The sequence below is a fragment of the Calidris pugnax genome, unplaced genomic scaffold (genome assembly GCF_001431845.1).
Source record: "Calidris pugnax isolate Ruff unplaced genomic scaffold, ASM143184v1 scaffold28, whole genome shotgun sequence".
NCBI classification, from domain to species: Eukaryota; Metazoa; Chordata; class Aves; order Charadriiformes; family Scolopacidae; genus Calidris; species Calidris pugnax.
Window position 1 is genome coordinate 9,696,043 of NW_015090842.1, and position 15,997 is coordinate 9,712,039.

The 15,997-nt window shown below is 48.7% G+C and overlaps 3 protein-coding genes across 8 annotated transcripts in view; all 3 read right to left on the minus strand.

Annotated features, from left to right (window-relative positions):
• Window positions 1-848: 848 nt before the first annotated feature.
• Window positions 849-3,499, minus strand: LOC106888072 (protein CBFA2T3-like). 2 transcript variants are annotated; one of them, XM_014942090.1, is made up of 4 exons: window positions 3,310-3,499; window positions 3,073-3,141; window positions 2,688-2,875; window positions 849-1,631 (listed from the first exon to the last, which is right to left on the minus strand). In XM_014942090.1, exons 1-4 carry the CDS (start codon window positions 3,488-3,490, stop codon window positions 1,332-1,334), a joined length of 738 nt encoding a protein of 245 aa, XP_014797576.1. In that variant the 5' UTR covers window positions 3,491-3,499; the 3' UTR covers window positions 849-1,331. The 2 variants fall into 2 exon arrangements, with proteins under 2 accessions (XP_014797576.1, XP_014797574.1); XM_014942088.1 differs by having other exon boundaries at window positions 2,688-2,878.
• Window positions 3,500-3,576: 77 nt separating this feature from the next.
• Window positions 3,577-5,210, minus strand: LOC106888207 (protein CBFA2T3-like). The gene is made up of 2 exons (XM_014942243.1): window positions 4,952-5,210; window positions 3,577-3,960 (listed from the first exon to the last, which is right to left on the minus strand). The coding sequence occupies exons 1-2, from the start codon at window positions 5,108-5,110 to the stop codon at window positions 3,661-3,663; spliced, it is 459 nt and encodes a 152-aa protein (XP_014797729.1). The 5' UTR covers window positions 5,111-5,210; the 3' UTR covers window positions 3,577-3,660.
• Window positions 5,211-13,340: 8,130 nt separating this feature from the next.
• LOC106888359 (protein CBFA2T3) overlaps window positions 13,341-15,997 on the minus strand; it is a 35,745-nt gene continuing 33,088 nt past the window's right edge. For 3 of the 5 annotated variants that reach the window (XM_014942530.1, XM_014942529.1, XM_014942525.1), the window contains 4 exons: window positions 15,758-15,817; window positions 15,521-15,589; window positions 15,136-15,326; window positions 13,341-14,132 (listed from right to left, as the gene is read on the minus strand). In XM_014942530.1, the coding sequence (XP_014798016.1) occupies window positions 13,833-14,132; window positions 15,136-15,326; window positions 15,521-15,589; window positions 15,758-15,817 (620 nt within the window). In that variant the 3' untranslated portion in view covers window positions 13,341-13,832. Of the gene's footprint in view, window positions 14,133-15,135; window positions 15,327-15,520; window positions 15,590-15,757; window positions 15,954-15,997 lie in introns of all 5 variants that reach the window. The other 2 variants (XM_014942528.1, XM_014942531.1) reach the window with 2 other exon arrangements.

Sequence of the window (15,997 nt, forward strand, 5' to 3'; positions counted from 1 at the left end):
GCACTCCTGCCCCGCGCGGGGGCTTCCCTCCTCGGAGCCGGGGGACTTTCCGTATTGCACTCCCGTCCTCTGCGCTTTGTACAACGATGCGAGAAAATACAAAATAATCAACATTGTCCTTGGCTGCCTCCTCGGCCAGGAAGGAGGTGGCGCTCGATTTCCTTTCCTTTCCTTTTTCCTCTTAAAAATCCTTGCAAAATAAATCCGACGGGGGGTGTGGGAGCAGCCCGGCAGCGAGGGGCTGGGGGGCGGGGGGGTGTCCAGCCGCAGGTGGCCCCCGACGGCTTCAGGAAGGGAGAAAGCCAAAATCTGTCTTTTAATCTCTTTTTTTTTTTTTTAATTCTCTTTTTCCAGGTTGGCGGTGGGCAGAGGTAGAGATGTGCCGGCTCTGGCTGCGCCCACCCGGCGGTTCTCAGCCACCATCTCCCCCTCCCATGCCTTGGGGGCTTCCTTTTTTTTTTTTTAAAAAAAAAAAACCCCTTTTTTTTTTTTTTTTTTTTGCTTTATTTTAATAGAAACTCTTCAAAGCCCCCGGGGGCATGTCCGTCCATCCTTGCGGGGAGGGGAAGGAAGCGACAACAGAACGAAACGAACTTTGGCAGTGGAGAGACGTTTGGATCTTCCTTGGTTTTGGATTTCCTTTGGAGCAGAGGTGAGTCTGGTCTGTTCTTGGCTAGCTAGCAAGGTAGTTACAGGTGAGCGTCCGTCACACGGCTTGACTTGGCGTCGTCCGGTTTTTGGATATTTCTTTTTTTTTTTTTTTTATCTTTTTTACAATCTCGTACTTAAAGCCAAAGAGTCCGACGTTTTCTTTTTTATTTTCTTTATTTTTTTTTTTTAAAAAAAAAGGAAGAGAGAGACGAAGAAAAGAAGTTTCTTTCCTCCTGCAAGCGAGCCCCTCGGCAGCGCTGATGCGGGCCAGGGCCGGGGGTGAGCCGGCCTCTCCTCACATCACTGTGTGGTGAGGATGCAGCCAAATCCCTCATCCAGAAAGAAGAAAAGGAAAAAAAAAAACCAAAAAAACAACCCCAAAAAAAACCAACAAAAAAAGGAACCATAATCCCCCAACCGATAGAAAAACCAACCAAAAAAAAAAAACCAAAAGCCCAAAACAAAGACCGAAGAGAGAACAGAGAAGACCGGTATTTGCCTTAACTCCACTTAAAGCCCAGTTTGAGGATCCGTGAGGATTATTTGTGAGAGCTAGAGAGGTCGTTTCGGAGGTCACACGAGTCAGGTAGCTGAGGAAATTGCATCGAGTGCAGTCCATGTCTTTTGGAGAGCGGTGGTAGCAGCAGCAGCGGCGGCGGCGGCGGCAGCAGTCCGAGGGCTCAGCGGGACGCGCTCTCCAGCGGGGCCGGGGTGGCCGGCGTGCCGGCACGGGATACGGCCGCCGAGCCCGTCTCGCTGGGGCTGCTGGCGATGGTGGCCACCCCGTCGGGTTGGCAGGGGCCCGGAGGAAGCCCCACGCCGGAGGTGGGGGCGGCAGGGGCTGGTAGCCCTTGCAGAGTCTGCCCGCAGACGTGGTGGTGCTTCTCCCAATCCTTGTGCTGGCAGAAGGAGCCGCAGTAGCGGGCGGTGTTGCAGCCGCTGCAGGTCTCGCTCGCTTTGCGCCCGCAGTTCCAGCAGCTCTGCAGGGGATGCAAAGCCCAACGTCAGCCCTGGATCGTGCACAACCCCCCTCCCATCCTGGACCAGGAACTCCACCACCTCAGACCATGCTCCCCTCATCCTGAACCAGGCACCCCCATCCTGGATCATACATCCTCATCCCGGAACATGCACATCATCCTGGACCATCCACCTGCATCCCAGACCATGAACATTATCCCAGACCTGGGACCATGAACATTATTCCCATCCTGGACCATGCATTCCCATCTTGGACCATGCACCCTGTCAACAGACCCCCATTCCCAGAACTTGCACATCATCCGCCCATCCCAGACCATGCACCCTGTCAATGGACCCCCATTCCCAGAACTTGCACAGCATCCTGCACCAGGCATCCCCATCCTGGATTATATACCCTCATCCTGGACCATGCACATCCTGGACCACATCATCCTGGAACATGCACCTGCATCCCAGACCATGAACATCATCCCAGACCATGAACATCATCCCGGACCATGCACCCTGTCAATGGACCCCCATTCCCAGAACTTGCACATCATCCTGAACCAGGCATATCCATCCTGGACCATATATCCTCACCCTGGACCATATACCCTCACCCTGGACCATGCACATCATCTTGGACCATGAACATCATCCCAGACCATGCATTCCCATTCCTGGACCATACATTCCCATCCCGGACCATGCATTCTCATCCCGGACCATGCACCCTGTCAATGGACCCCCATTCCCAGAACTTGCACATCATCCTGGACCAGGCATCCCCATCCTGGACCATATACCCTCACCCTGGACCATGCACATCATCCTGGACCATGCACCTCCATCCAAGACTGTGCTCCCTCATCCTGGACCTTGCATGCCATCCTGGATCATGCACCCTCATCCCAGCTTGGTGCAAGAAATCCCCTCTTCTTCCCACCCCATGGTGTTGCTGCAGCCCCCCCATACCCACGCTTGCATGCACAGATGCTGCAAACTTCATCCCAAATGCTCGTGGGTGCCACAAACCCCGTCCCCCCTGGCTCGCCCCCACCGGTCCCCACCTCGCTGGAGTCCTCCTGCTGATTGATGACGGTGAGGGCATCCTCCGAAGCCTGGCGCTTGGCCTCGGCCAGGGCTCGCTCCATCTTGGCTCGCTCCGTCGTGATCAGCTCGTGGGCTTTCCGCTCGGCGTCTGACACGGCCTTCTGCAGCTCGGACATGGCCTGGCGCTTCACCTCGTTCACGGCTTCTTCTGGAAAGAAGGCGGCTGAGCATCCCCCTCTGCAGCAGCTCCCCGGGACGGCTGCGAGCTCCCAACCCCGTGCCACAAACCCACCCTGACCCCCGCCAGCCCCACCGGCACCCAACGTAGCGCAGGGAGGGGATGGGGCAGAGACCCTCCAGCTCAGCACACCGATGGGTGCTGGGTGCCCACCCTGCACTCACCAGCCTTCCTCCAGATCTCCTCCGGCATGTACCCGGAGAGGGGCCGTGGTGTGAACTCCCGGTGAGCATCTGTGAAAGAGATGGGGTGACTCCGTTAGGAGATGCTGTCCCCCTTGAACCCACCCCCCCAGCAGCACTGGACCCCCAGGAGATGGGCACAGGCACCCTGGAGAAAGGTCCATCACCCCGCAATCCTCCCCCATAATAAGCACCCCGCAGCCCCCCGGGGGTCAATACCTAACTGGGGTGCCTCGGAGGCGGAGGAGCTGTTGTGGGGGCGGGCGGAGGGGGGGCTGCCTTTCTTCATGTCCTCGGCGTCGCTGTAGCGCCGGATCCAGTGGTTGAGCTCCTCCCGGTCGGCCTCCTGGCACCGCCGCAGCACCGTCAGTGACCGCCGCGTCTTCTCCACCATGTCCATGATGCAGTTCAGCAGCTGTGATGGTGGGGGAAAATGTCACGGGGGGTGTGTTGCAGTTGGGGGACTGTGCTCCCCGGCAGCTGAGGAAATTGCATCGAGTGCAGTCCATGTCTTTTGGAGAGCGGTGGTAGCAGCAGCAGCGGCGGCGGCGGCGGCAGCAGTCCGAGGGCTCAGCGGGACGCGCTCTCCAGCGGGGCCGGGGTGGCCGGCGTGCCGGCACGGGATACGGCCGCCGAGCCCGTCTCGCTGGGGCTGCTGGCGATGGTGGCCACCCCGTCGGGTTGGCAGGGGCCCGGAGGAAGCCCCACGCCGGAGGTGGGGGCGGCAGGGGCTGGTAGCCCTTGCAGAGTCTGCCCGCAGACGTGGTGGTGCTTCTCCCAATCCTTGTGCTGGCAGAAGGAGCCGCAGTAGCGGGCGGTGTTGCAGCCGCTGCAGGTCTCGCTCGCTTTGCGCCCGCAGTTCCAGCAGCTCTGCAGGGGATGCAAAGCCCAACGTCAGCCCTGGATCGTGCACAACCCCCCTCCCATCCTGGACCAGGAACTCCACCACCTCAGACCATGCTCCCCTCATCCTGAACCAGGCACCCCCATCCTGGATCATACATCCTCATCCCGGAACATGCACATCATCCTGGACCATCCACCTGCATCCCAGACCATGAACATCATCCCAGATCATGAACATCATCCCAGACCATGCATTCCCATTCCTGGACCATACATGCCCATCCCAGACCATGCACCCTGTCAATGGACCCCCATTCCCAGAACTTGCACAGCATCCTGCACCAGGCATCCCCATCCTGGATTATATACCCTCATCCTGGACCATGCACATCATCCCAGACCATGCACCTGCATCCCAGACCACGAATATCATCCCAGACCATGAACATCATCCCATACCATGCACCCTGTCAATGGATCCCCATTCCCAGAACTTGCACATCATCCTGAACCAGGCATATCCATCCTGGACCATATACCCTCACCCTGGACCATATACCCTCACCCTGGACCATGCACATCATCTTGGACCATGAACATCATCCCAGACCATGCATTCCCATTCCTGGACCATACATTCCCATCCCGGACCATGCATTCTCATCCCGGACCATGCACCCTGTCAATGGACCCCCATTCCCAGAACTTGCACATCATCCTGGACCAGGCATCCCCATCCTGGACCATATACCCTCACCCTGGACCATGCACATCATCCTGGACCATGCACCTCCATCCAAGACTGTGCTCCCTCATCCTGGACCTTGCATGCCATCCTGGATCATGCACCCTCATCCCAGCTTGGTGCAAGAAATCCCCTCTTCTTCCCACCCCATGGTGTTGCTGCAGCCCCCCCATACCCACGCTTGCATGCACAGATGCTGCAAACTTCATCCCAAATGCTCGTGGGTGCCACAAACCCCGTCCCCCCTGGCTCGCCCCCACCGGTCCCCACCTCGCTGGAGTCCTCCTGCTGATTGATGACGGTGAGGGCATCCTCCGAAGCCTGGCGCTTGGCCTCGGCCAGGGCTCGCTCCATCTTGGCTCGCTCCGTCGTGATCAGCTCGTGGGCTTTCCGCTCGGCGTCTGACACGGCCTTCTGCAGCTCGGACATGGCCTGGCGCTTCACCTCGTTCACGGCTTCTTCTGGAAAGAAGGCGGCTGAGCATCCCCCTCTGCAGCAGCTCCCCGGGACGGCTGCGAGCTCCCAACCCCGTGCCACAAACCCACCCTGACCCCCGCCAGCCCCACCGGCACCCAACGTAGCGCAGGGAGGGAATGGGGCAGAGACCCTCCAGCTCAGCACACCGATGAAAAAAAAAAAAAAAAAAAAAAAAAAAGAAGAAGAAAGCAAAAAAAAGAGAAGAAAAAAGGAAAAAGGCAAAAAGAAAAAAGATGTAAAGTGTTGTAAATAAGATGGTTGATGATGGTACAGTGAGACTGACCCCATTTTGTATTCAGGGTTAGGTCATTCCTCTCTGCATGGTGAAGAGAGACACTATTTTTATACTGTGATACCATGTAGGGCTAGGAGCCTTCCTGAACCAGCTGGGAATTGTTACCTAGATCCAATATTTTTTATTATTAAATCTTGTTGGCTTGACACATCTACTGATTGAAATGGATGTCTTAGTCTAGGTTACTATTTTTGTCATATGGAATTGAATAAAATGCAGGATGTAATATTATTTCTGAATTGCGTTCCTTGATTATTCTAATAACAGAGCAAGATATGAGACTAAGGTCACTTGTGGTAGATTGGTGTCAATGACTTCTAATAGTCACATCTGAAAATCAGAATAAGGTCGACACCTTATATTCAAATGCTATTCTAATATATATTAACAGTGCAAATGGGTAGAATTATTAAAGTCTCTTTTCCGATGAAAATAAATCCTAAGAGTATTTCTCACAAGACAGGAGGGGGAAAAAAAAAAAAAAGGCAAAACATTTTGGAGGGAGCAAGACAGCCTTTGGAAGGACTACTGTTTCAAATTGACTGTTTTCTGAACACTTTTCATGTACTGTCTACCAAAAAAACCCTCCTTTTCACGTTGTTTAAGCATCTGTCTAATATTCACAATACACTGCATGATAAAATTTGGAAACAAATTTTTCAGGAGCAGTTCAAATTCCAAAATAAAAAGATGAAAAAAAAAATAAAATTGACAACTCGCATCCGTTCATTCCAAATGACATAACCTGTATGTTTAAACCCATGGCTTTGTTTCTTCTTTTTTTTTGCAAGACCCTACATTATCAAAGCATGTCTAACTTTGACCAAATTATTTTTTCACACTGATTCAAATGAAAGTATTTACATTCTTAAGGTTAGGCATGTGATTAAGTATCTCCTGCAAAAAAGCTGTATGTTTGAGTAACCTTCAAGCTGTTATAATCCGGTGATGAATGCCTGCTGCATTTAAAACAGACAAAAGATAAATAAAAGAGAAAAATCTGTATTAATCATCTTTCAGTGGCCTTGTTATGAAGATACTCTTGTTTTGTAAGACCTACGCAAAGAAGGTACGAGTTTCCTCTGGTGATTCAACAACAACAATAATAGGTTTGTGCTTGTGTTCCTGCACGCACACCCCTGAGCCTTGCTGAGAGAAAACACGATATGCAAAAGAGAAGGAAAGCAAAGGAGCACTCATACTTACGGTTCTGTTCAAAATACAAGAGGAAAAATACCTGCTTTCCCCTCCTCCCAAAAAAAAAAAAAAAAAGGATGAAAGCAAAATGGTATCTATTTTTACATGTGTATGGGTTATTTTTTTTAATTATAGGAAGGCATTAAATAATAAAATGTGCTACACAGTTAAAAATGGTCAAAGTCTGCAGAATTACAGATGTTTAAAAATAGAGCCATGTAGGAACTCTGTATAATCAGAGAAATTGACGGTTATGATGTTTTTTTGAGGGGAGGGTTATTTTACAACATGAAAATTCCAGCAAGGCTTTCAAACTTTATATTTTTTCCAGGAGTTATTAGAAAGAGAGCATTTATGACAAATGATTGACTTTTTTGTCCTCCTTTTTTTTTTAACTTTTTTATAGATTAGCCCTCAATCTGGTCCTTTACCTATTTTGTCCTTTCTATCTTGGCAAATACTTCGTTTTCCTAAAGCTGCATTTGTGTTGCCTTGCATTTACTTCTCTGCCTGTGCTCTGTCATTTGGAAGATACTGTGTTTTATTTTTTTCCTTTCTCTCTAATCCTGCAGAAGTCAAAAGAGCTGCCTGTTTTTCACATCCCTGTGTAACACTAGCGTAATCAGTGATGAAGTCAGCAGTGATGCCATGAGGTACGTGTGTAGCTCACAGGATGCTAACAAACATGCCTTTCCCACTCTTTCCCCCCAGACGAAGGCATGAATTTTGTTAGTGTTGCTGGTGTAGGGTGGTCAGATGGTCAGGAGGATGGAAGTCCTCATCCTCACTTCACTGCGCCTGCTTTTACATCACTGGAAACTCCATGGGCTTTAGTGGAGATACTGGAGGTTTATACTGGTGCAAGGGGGATTGCTTCCAGGTTCAGATGTCTTGCGTTACTTCACGTCATCAAAACAGTGGCTAGCTATATAGTATATTAAAAATACGTCTAGGCAAAAGCATTCTGGACTTTTATTTTTAAGAAGAGGGAAAAGAGAATACATATATTTTAGTATATACCACAGGATTATCCCAGTTTTAAAGGAGGTCCTGAAAGATGAATCAAAATTAAAAAAATATGACTGGGCCTCTTAATATAGAATTTGATGTCATCATATGAATAATCAGTCCGTTTTTCACATAAATGCGTAAAAGAATCTTGCTATCACTCTGCTGCTCAAGGTAGGCATTCGCAGGGAAATGCCTTCCCTTTGCAGGTATTAAAGGTGTCAGCAGATTTATGAAAAGAAAAATAACATGTTTGTGCATGTCACGGCACCAATGTATAGTATTTTATTTTTTCAGAAGGGAGAATGTCTCAATCAATTGACAAAGTGACAAATGTGAAAGCCAACAGCTCCGAGCTGTACCACTGACATATTTTAGGGATGTGGGCAAATCGCTAATTAGACTCTGATTCTGCTTGGGAATTAGATACCCGGGGAGCCTCTGGGAATGAGGGAGGGAACTCCCCCCTTGCAGAGTCAGCTAGCACCTTGTAGTATTGGGATGAGTTGCCCCATCAGTAAAGATAGGGCAATACTTTTGTACCTACCTCACAGGGGTGTTGTGAGGAATAGTTTTATGTTTGTACAGTGTTTCAAAGATGGAAAATGCTTGGTATTATCGCTGATTTTAGAGAGTTTACAGTACATGTACTATTATTTATTATTTGTACTCCAGTAGTACCTATGGGCTCCAGTCAGGACTGGGAGGCCTTATCCTAAATGTTGTACACTCACCTACTCGGGACTGATACAAAATTTTACTCAGTAACATTTTGCAATGGAGGTATTTCATTATCAAGTCTCTGTTTGATTACTATCGGGTTTAATTCAGTTATTTAGAAGTTCAAATTGATTATCGGTTTTAGACCTTGGCAGAGAATTATCGCGTATCACATTTTCTTTTGAGCTTGTGTTGATTTTCAGAAAAAGTGCACCAATTTTCTATGGATAATCTAGAATCAAATCTTGCTATCAGTGGAATTCTACTGTACTTTTTGCTATTAAAGCTAAACGTTAAAATAAATGTGTGTGTATATATTATTATACACCAATATATAATATACATGTACCTATGAACATGTATGTTTTAAATTTCTTTAGCTGCTTAGAATTAATTTCAAACTGTGTGTTGCAGATTTTGCTCAAGCGTTATCCATTTCAGATGCAACTAAAACATCGTTAAGTGGTGTTGGCGCTCAGTAAAGACACAAAAACTGGAAATCATGACAAGGAAAGATATATTGTCACTATGACTATATTTATGAAGGCTTGTGAGGAAAATTTCTGAGTCTCAAATGTGTTAAAAACCTTCACTAAGTCATAGAAGTCTTTACTTAGATTATGTTGAAACAGGATTATTATATCAGGATGAGTCACTCACTGTATATAAGTATGTTAAAATAAATAATTAAATAATTCCAAAGGTAATGCTTGCTATCATTTGGATGTTGAACAGAAAGTAATTTGTTTCCCAGATTGGCAAACTGTATGTAATATTTTTTTACAGGTAAGAATTATCTGATTTACAATGCTATGTGAAGCAACCTTTTTAGCAACTCTTCACGCGCTAAATATATTAGCTCAATTAATTCTTTTGATACTCTCGTCTTTTTTATTTGAATATAAGGAAAGTTTTTGGTTTAGCCTTGTTTTAGGTGTCCTCTGATGTTAGTCTCACTGATTTCACTCAGGCACGTCATGGAGTAAAGGTCGGAGTAACGGTGGGTGAATCTAGTCTAAAGAATCTCTTCTTTCTTTTCCCTCTGGGAATTATTGACATCTCTCCACTGCCCCATTCTGGTTACCAGCCAACATGTCTGTAGGTTGTTGAGTTTCCTGTGTGTCAATTAGCACTCGTGGCTTAGCCAGTTTTGTCAAACACTTTGCACTTTTTCTGCTACAATGCACACTTCATGTGGGACTTGCAGATACACTAACATAAACGTATTTAACGTAGGCTGGTGGTGGAGGGTGTAAGTGAACACCTATGCTGGAGCTCCTATGCCATTACCTGGTGTGTGAAGCAAGTAAAATACAATCCTTAAAGGATGCGTTGATCAGGAGATACGGGCACATTTCCATTTGGTTTCTATGACTTTATACTGTGAATAATGTGCCTGACATAGGAGGTGTGGTCTGGGTTTTTGCTTTTTTAAGCATCCCTGGTAAGAACAGTTATAAACAGATACCTCAAACAGGGGAACACACCTTTTCAGGTAAGAGTTTTGTAGGTAAAACTTGATTGGGACTTGCCTTTCCCTCTGCCCGTTTTCTATTAAAATGCTCTTCCCAACATAGCTTTCTAGATCACAGAAGTAAGTCCTGTATTAAGACACTAACTAATGCATCTAATGGGTAGCAGAATCCAGCCCTGTGCATTTTGGATGTTTGCTTAAAAGAAAATTCAGTTACATCTTCAAACAATTGCCTCTGTATCTTGTGTCGTTGAATGTGACATCTGTTCCAATGTGTGGCAACAGTCTGGGCCAGACCGTGCCCTTACACTGGGCAGCCCAGGGCTCCACAATTTACCCTAAATAATGACATGCCAACCGGCATTACTCATTAAAAGGAAATTTTTTAATATGTTATCAAAATATTTATCTTATCAAGTGTAATGGGTTATCAACCAATTACAATAGCTGCAGCTCCAGCCTCACAGAAGGTAGATTAAATGAGGCTAGTAGTCTCTGCAGCCTACATCTTTCTTCTTCCCCAACCCCTACTTATTTTCATGAATAAATATTTTCAGTTTGCCAGTTTCTTCTGCGATAATGTATCTTCTGCAAAGTAGGGCTACTGTGCTCATTCCTTTGGTTTCTTTGTCTTCCTGCACATGGCCATGTTCTTCATGTTCTTTTAAGGTAGTGTTGGATTTGCCCAATGCCCGTGTCTGTCCTTGTATTACATTGAGATTAATTTCTTCATTACTTTTGGGGCCAGGTCATGTCATCTCTACTCACATCTCCACCCACTTCCAATTCACATCTCTCATTGTGACTATGAGTAGAGGATATTGCACAATATAGCAAAATCCAACACCCTGAAACTCAGAAGAATTTTAAAATGTTTGTCCAGCTGGGATTACTGCACACTCACATATTGGTGCATTCAAGTTCATTAGCCCCAACTTTTGCCCTGTTATACATATAGCTAGTTCCACTCTTAGTTCCTTTATGCCTGGAGACTCTTTCAGGCTGATCTTGGCTTTCCATGCTTTTTTAAATGGCAGCATATTAGTTTTTTTCCAAAAAACCTGCATGAAAATTACATTTACTTAGCGGCTGACATTTCCTATGCAGCAAGCAAATTCTAATAAGGAATAACCAAACTTTGCTATTATTTCAATGGAACTACTCACATAAAATGCTGAGATGGAAATAAAGCTCAAATGAGTACAATAGGTAGCTTTTTCTTACTGACTTTATATCTACAGTGTTACATTGGAGAAAAATAGAAGGATCATATGCCACATGAAAATCAACCAATACAGATACGATGACAATAGCAGTGTTAAGCACAAACACAGGCACACTACCAGAATAAAAGGCAGCAGAAAATATAAGAATTTCAGATACTAGTACTAGATTTTAAAAATACACATAATAAAGAAACAGAACCAAACCCCTATGCAACTAACACAACATTTTTTACCTAATAATCAGGAGCTTTATTTTTTTCACAAGGATTCACTTCTCTGAAGGCAACAAGAGTGTCTGAGAGAAGGCTAGTGGCGTGCCCCTGGGTGCTGCTTCTTGTTACACTTTCTCGTGAGCTCAGGAAATACTTAGTCTGATTTGACAGTTGTTAAGGAGGGGAGACTGCTGAAAGCAGAAGGATCGTCTGGTCAATGTTAGTGTGTGTCAATATCCCAAGCACATTTCCAGTGTACCCCTACTCCATGGTCTTAGAAAAAAAAAATTGAATATTTAATATTTCTAAAGCTTATCATAGGCTCAAAAGCAGGAATGAAAATGATGCTTGGCACATCCTGATAATCATAGCTACAGAATCACAGAATTGCCTAGGTTGGAAGGGACCTTTCAGATCATTTAGTCCAACCATCAACCTAACACTGACAAAAACCACCACTAAACCATGTCTCTAAGCTCTATGTCTACCCGTCTTTTAAGTACCGCCAGGGGTGATGACTCAACCCCTTCCCTGGGCAGCCCATTCCAAGGCTTAAGAACCCTTACAGTGTAAAAATTTTTCCTAGTATCCAACCTGAACCTCCTCTGGCACAACTTGAGGCCATTTCCTTGTCCCATCGCCTGGGACGTGGGAGAAGAGACCGACCCCCCCCTGGCTACACCCTCCTTTCAGGGAGTTGGAGAGAGGGAGAAGGTCTCCCCTCAGCCTCCTTTTCTCCAGGCTGAACACCCCCAGTTCCCTCAGCTGCTCTTCACAAGACTTGTGCTTGAGACCCCTCACCAGCTTTGTTGCCCTTCTCTGGACACATTCCAGCACCTCAATGTCCTTCTTGTAGTGAGGGGCTCAGAACTGGACACAGTTTATAAATGGCCTCATTCTAATCTCTTTTTCCCAGAACAGATATTATTCTTATTTCTACAGAATTACTCCTGATTTACACTGATATGAGCAAAATCAAATGTCCAGAGTGACTGTATCATCTCTTTTTCATCTGAGCAAGACAGTTGTCTGTTTTCTTAAACCACACATTTTTCAGTGCACATTTTCTGCTACAAGACCCAGTATAATCAAGTTATATCTATACTACTGTGTGTAATACACCTGGGCCCATTCTGGAGGCCATCTGGCCTAGCAGAAGTTGCATTCGTACCATTTCAAACCCTGTTCCTCCCTTGAAAGAGGACAGTTACATGCAGAGCAAATATTGGTGTTGAACCTTGGACCCCAAATCCTGCCTGAGGGTTGTGTGGGAACATGTCCCTCAGCCCATGCCAAAACTGCCTGGGAAGGTGTTGGTAGCTGACGGGACAACTTCTGGGCTTCCTGCCCTGGCCTTGGTCAGTCCAAGGAGATGTGCAAAGCCTGTGAGGGCAAACTTTTCTATCCTGAGGAGGGAAATATGCTTTTGGGTGGAGACATTTTCCATCATGCCTTTGGGTAGCTGTACTTGTAAAGTAACGGGAATTAATTCTTTATCAGACCACTCCTTTAGGGGTCTTTCTCTCCTGCTGTTAGGAATTTGACTCCTCTCATGTGGTTTCATAGTTCATGTCTCATGACCCTGGGAAGCTGGGCTTCTTCCACCAACTATCACGTGTGAGGAGAGAATCGCTCCTCGTAGGTTTTCTGAGGGGTTTCTCTAAACTCAGTGAAGCTGGCAGAATGTTGTTTAGGACCTCTTTATTCATTATTTCATCAGGGTATGTTATCAAGCCCATGCTTGTTCCAGCCTAAGAAGATATGCATGGTTATTCAGGAATAATATTTCCTGGATACTTGTGTAGACAGAGTAGTCCCTTAAGTAATGAGTTCAATTAGGCTAAGATGCACTATGTAGCAATTCAATAACAAAAGTCCTGGGAGGTAGGGGGAGAAGAGGCTTGCCAATTGCTTACACACAGTGTGCTGGATGACAACTAAAGACTTCGTGCTGTGGCATATTTGGCACATGCTGGCCTACAGAAATGCCTAGCAACTCCTAAGGTTTGAGCAGTTCCTTACTAAGGTTTTAAAAAAGAAAAGGAAAAAAAAAAAAAAAGGAAGAGAGAGACGAAGAAAAGAAGTTTCTTTCCTCCTGCAAGCGAGCCCCTCGGCAGCGCTGATGCGGGCCAGGGCCGGGGGTGAGCCGGCCTCTCCTCACATCACTGTGTGGTGAGGATGCAGCCAAATCCCTCATCCAGAAAGAAGAAAAGGAAAAAAAAAAACCAAAAAAACAACCCCAAAAAAAACCAACAAAAAAAGGAACCATAATCCCCCAACCGATAGAAAAACCAACCAAAAAAAAAAAACCAAAAGCCCAAAACAAAGACCGAAGAGAGAACAGAGAAGACCGGTATTTGCCTTAACTCCACTTAAAGCCCAGTTTGAGGATCCGTGAGGATTATTTGTGAGAGCTAGAGAGGTCGTTTCGGAGGTCACACGAGTCAGGTAGCTGAGGAAATTGCATCGAGTGCAGTCCATGTCTTTTGGAGAGCGGTGGTAGCAGCAGCAGCGGCGGCGGCGGCGGCAGCAGTCCGAGGGCTCAGCGGGACGCGCTCTCCAGCGGGGCCGGGGTGGCCGGCGTGCCGGCACGGGATACGGCCGCCGAGCCCGTCTCGCTGGGGCTGCTGGCGATGGTGGCCACCCCGTCGGGTTGGCAGGGGCCCGGAGGAAGCCCCACGCCGGAGGTGGGGGCGGCAGGGGCTGGTAGCCCTTGCAGAGTCTGCCCGCAGACGTGGTGGTGCTTCTCCCAATCCTTGTGCTGGCAGAAGGAGCCGCAGTAGCGGGCGGTGTTGCAGCCGCTGCAGGTCTCGCTCGCTTTGCGCCCGCAGTTCCAGCAGCTCTGCAGGGGATGCAAAGCCCAACGTCAGCCCTGGATCGTGCACAACCCCCCTCCCATCCTGGACCAGGAACTCCACCACCTCAGACCATGCTCCCCTCATCCTGAACCAGGCACCCCCATCCTGGATCATACATCCTCATCCCGGAACATGCACATCATCCTGGACCATCCACCTGCATCCCAGACCATGAACATCATCCCAGATCATGAACATCATCCCAGACCATGCATTCCCATTCCTGGACCATACATGCCCATCCCAGACCATGCACCCTGTCAATGGACCCCCATTCCCAGAACTTGCACAGCATCCTGCACCAGGCATCCCCATCCTGGATTATATACCCTCATCCTGGACCATGCACATCCTGGACCACATCATCCTGGAACATGCACCTGCATCCCAGACCATGAACATCATCCCAGACCATGAACATCATCCCGGACCATGCACCCTGTCAATGGACCCCCATTCCCAGAACTTGCACATCATCCTGAACCAGGCATATCCATCCTGGACCATATATCCTCACCCTGGACCATATACCCTCACCCTGGACCATGCACATCATCTTGGACCATGAACATCATCCCAGACCATGCATTCCCATTCCTGGACCATACATTCCCATCCCGGACCATGCATTCTCATCCCGGACCATGCACCCTGTCAATGGACCCCCATTCCCAGAACTTGCACATCATCCTGGACCAGGCATCCCCATCCTGGACCATATACCCTCACCCTGGACCATGCACATCATCCTGGACCATGCACCTCCATCCAAGACTGTGCTCCCTCATCCTGGACCTTGCATGCCATCCTGGATCATGCACCCTCATCCCAGCTTGGTGCAAGAAATCCCCTCTTCTTCCCACCCCATGGTGTTGCTGCAGCCCCCCCATACCCACGTTTGCATGCACAGATGCTGCAAACTTCATCCCAAATGCTCGTGGGTGCCACAAACCCCGTCCCCCCTGGCTCGCCCCCACCGGTCCCCACCTCGCTGGAGTCCTCCTGCTGATTGATGACGGTGAGGGCATCCTCCGAAGCCTGGCGCTTGGCCTCGGCCAGGGCTCGCTCCATCTTGGCTCGCTCCGTCGTGATCAGCTCGTGGGCTTTCCGCTCGGCGTCTGACACGGCCTTCTGCAGCTCGGACATGGCCTGGCGCTTCACCTCGTTCACGGCTTCTTCTGGAAAGAAGGCGGCTGAGCATCCCCCTCTGCAGCAGCTCCCCGGGACGGCTGCGAGCTCCCAACCCCGTGCCACAAACCCACCCTGACCCCCGCCAGCCCCACCGGCACCCAACGTAGCGCAGGGAGGGGATGGGGCAGAGACCCTCCAGCTCAGCACACCGATGGGTGCTGGGTGCCCACCCTGCACTCACCAGCCTTCCTCCAGATCTCCTCCGGCATGTACCCGGAGAGGGGCCGTGGTGTGAACTCCCGGTGAGCATCTGTGAAAGAGATGGGGTGACTCCGTTAGGAGATGCTGTCCCCCTTGAACCCACCCCCCCAGCAGCACTGGACCCCCAGGAGATGGGCACAGGCACCCTGGAGAAAGGTCCATCACCCCGCAATCCTCCCCCATAATAAGCACCCCGCAGCCCCCCGGGGGTCAATACCTAACTGGGGTGCCTCGGAGGCGGAGGAGCTGTTGTGGGGGCGGGCGGAGGGGGGGCTGCCTTTCTTCATGTCCTCGGCGTCGCTGTAGCGCCGGATCCAGTGGTTGAGCTCCTCCCGGTCGGCCTCCTGGCACCGCCGCAGCACCGTCAGTGACCGCCGCGTCTTCTCCACCATGTCCATGATGCAGTTCAGCAGCTGTGATGGTGGGGGAAAATGTCACGGGGGGTGTGTTGCAGTTG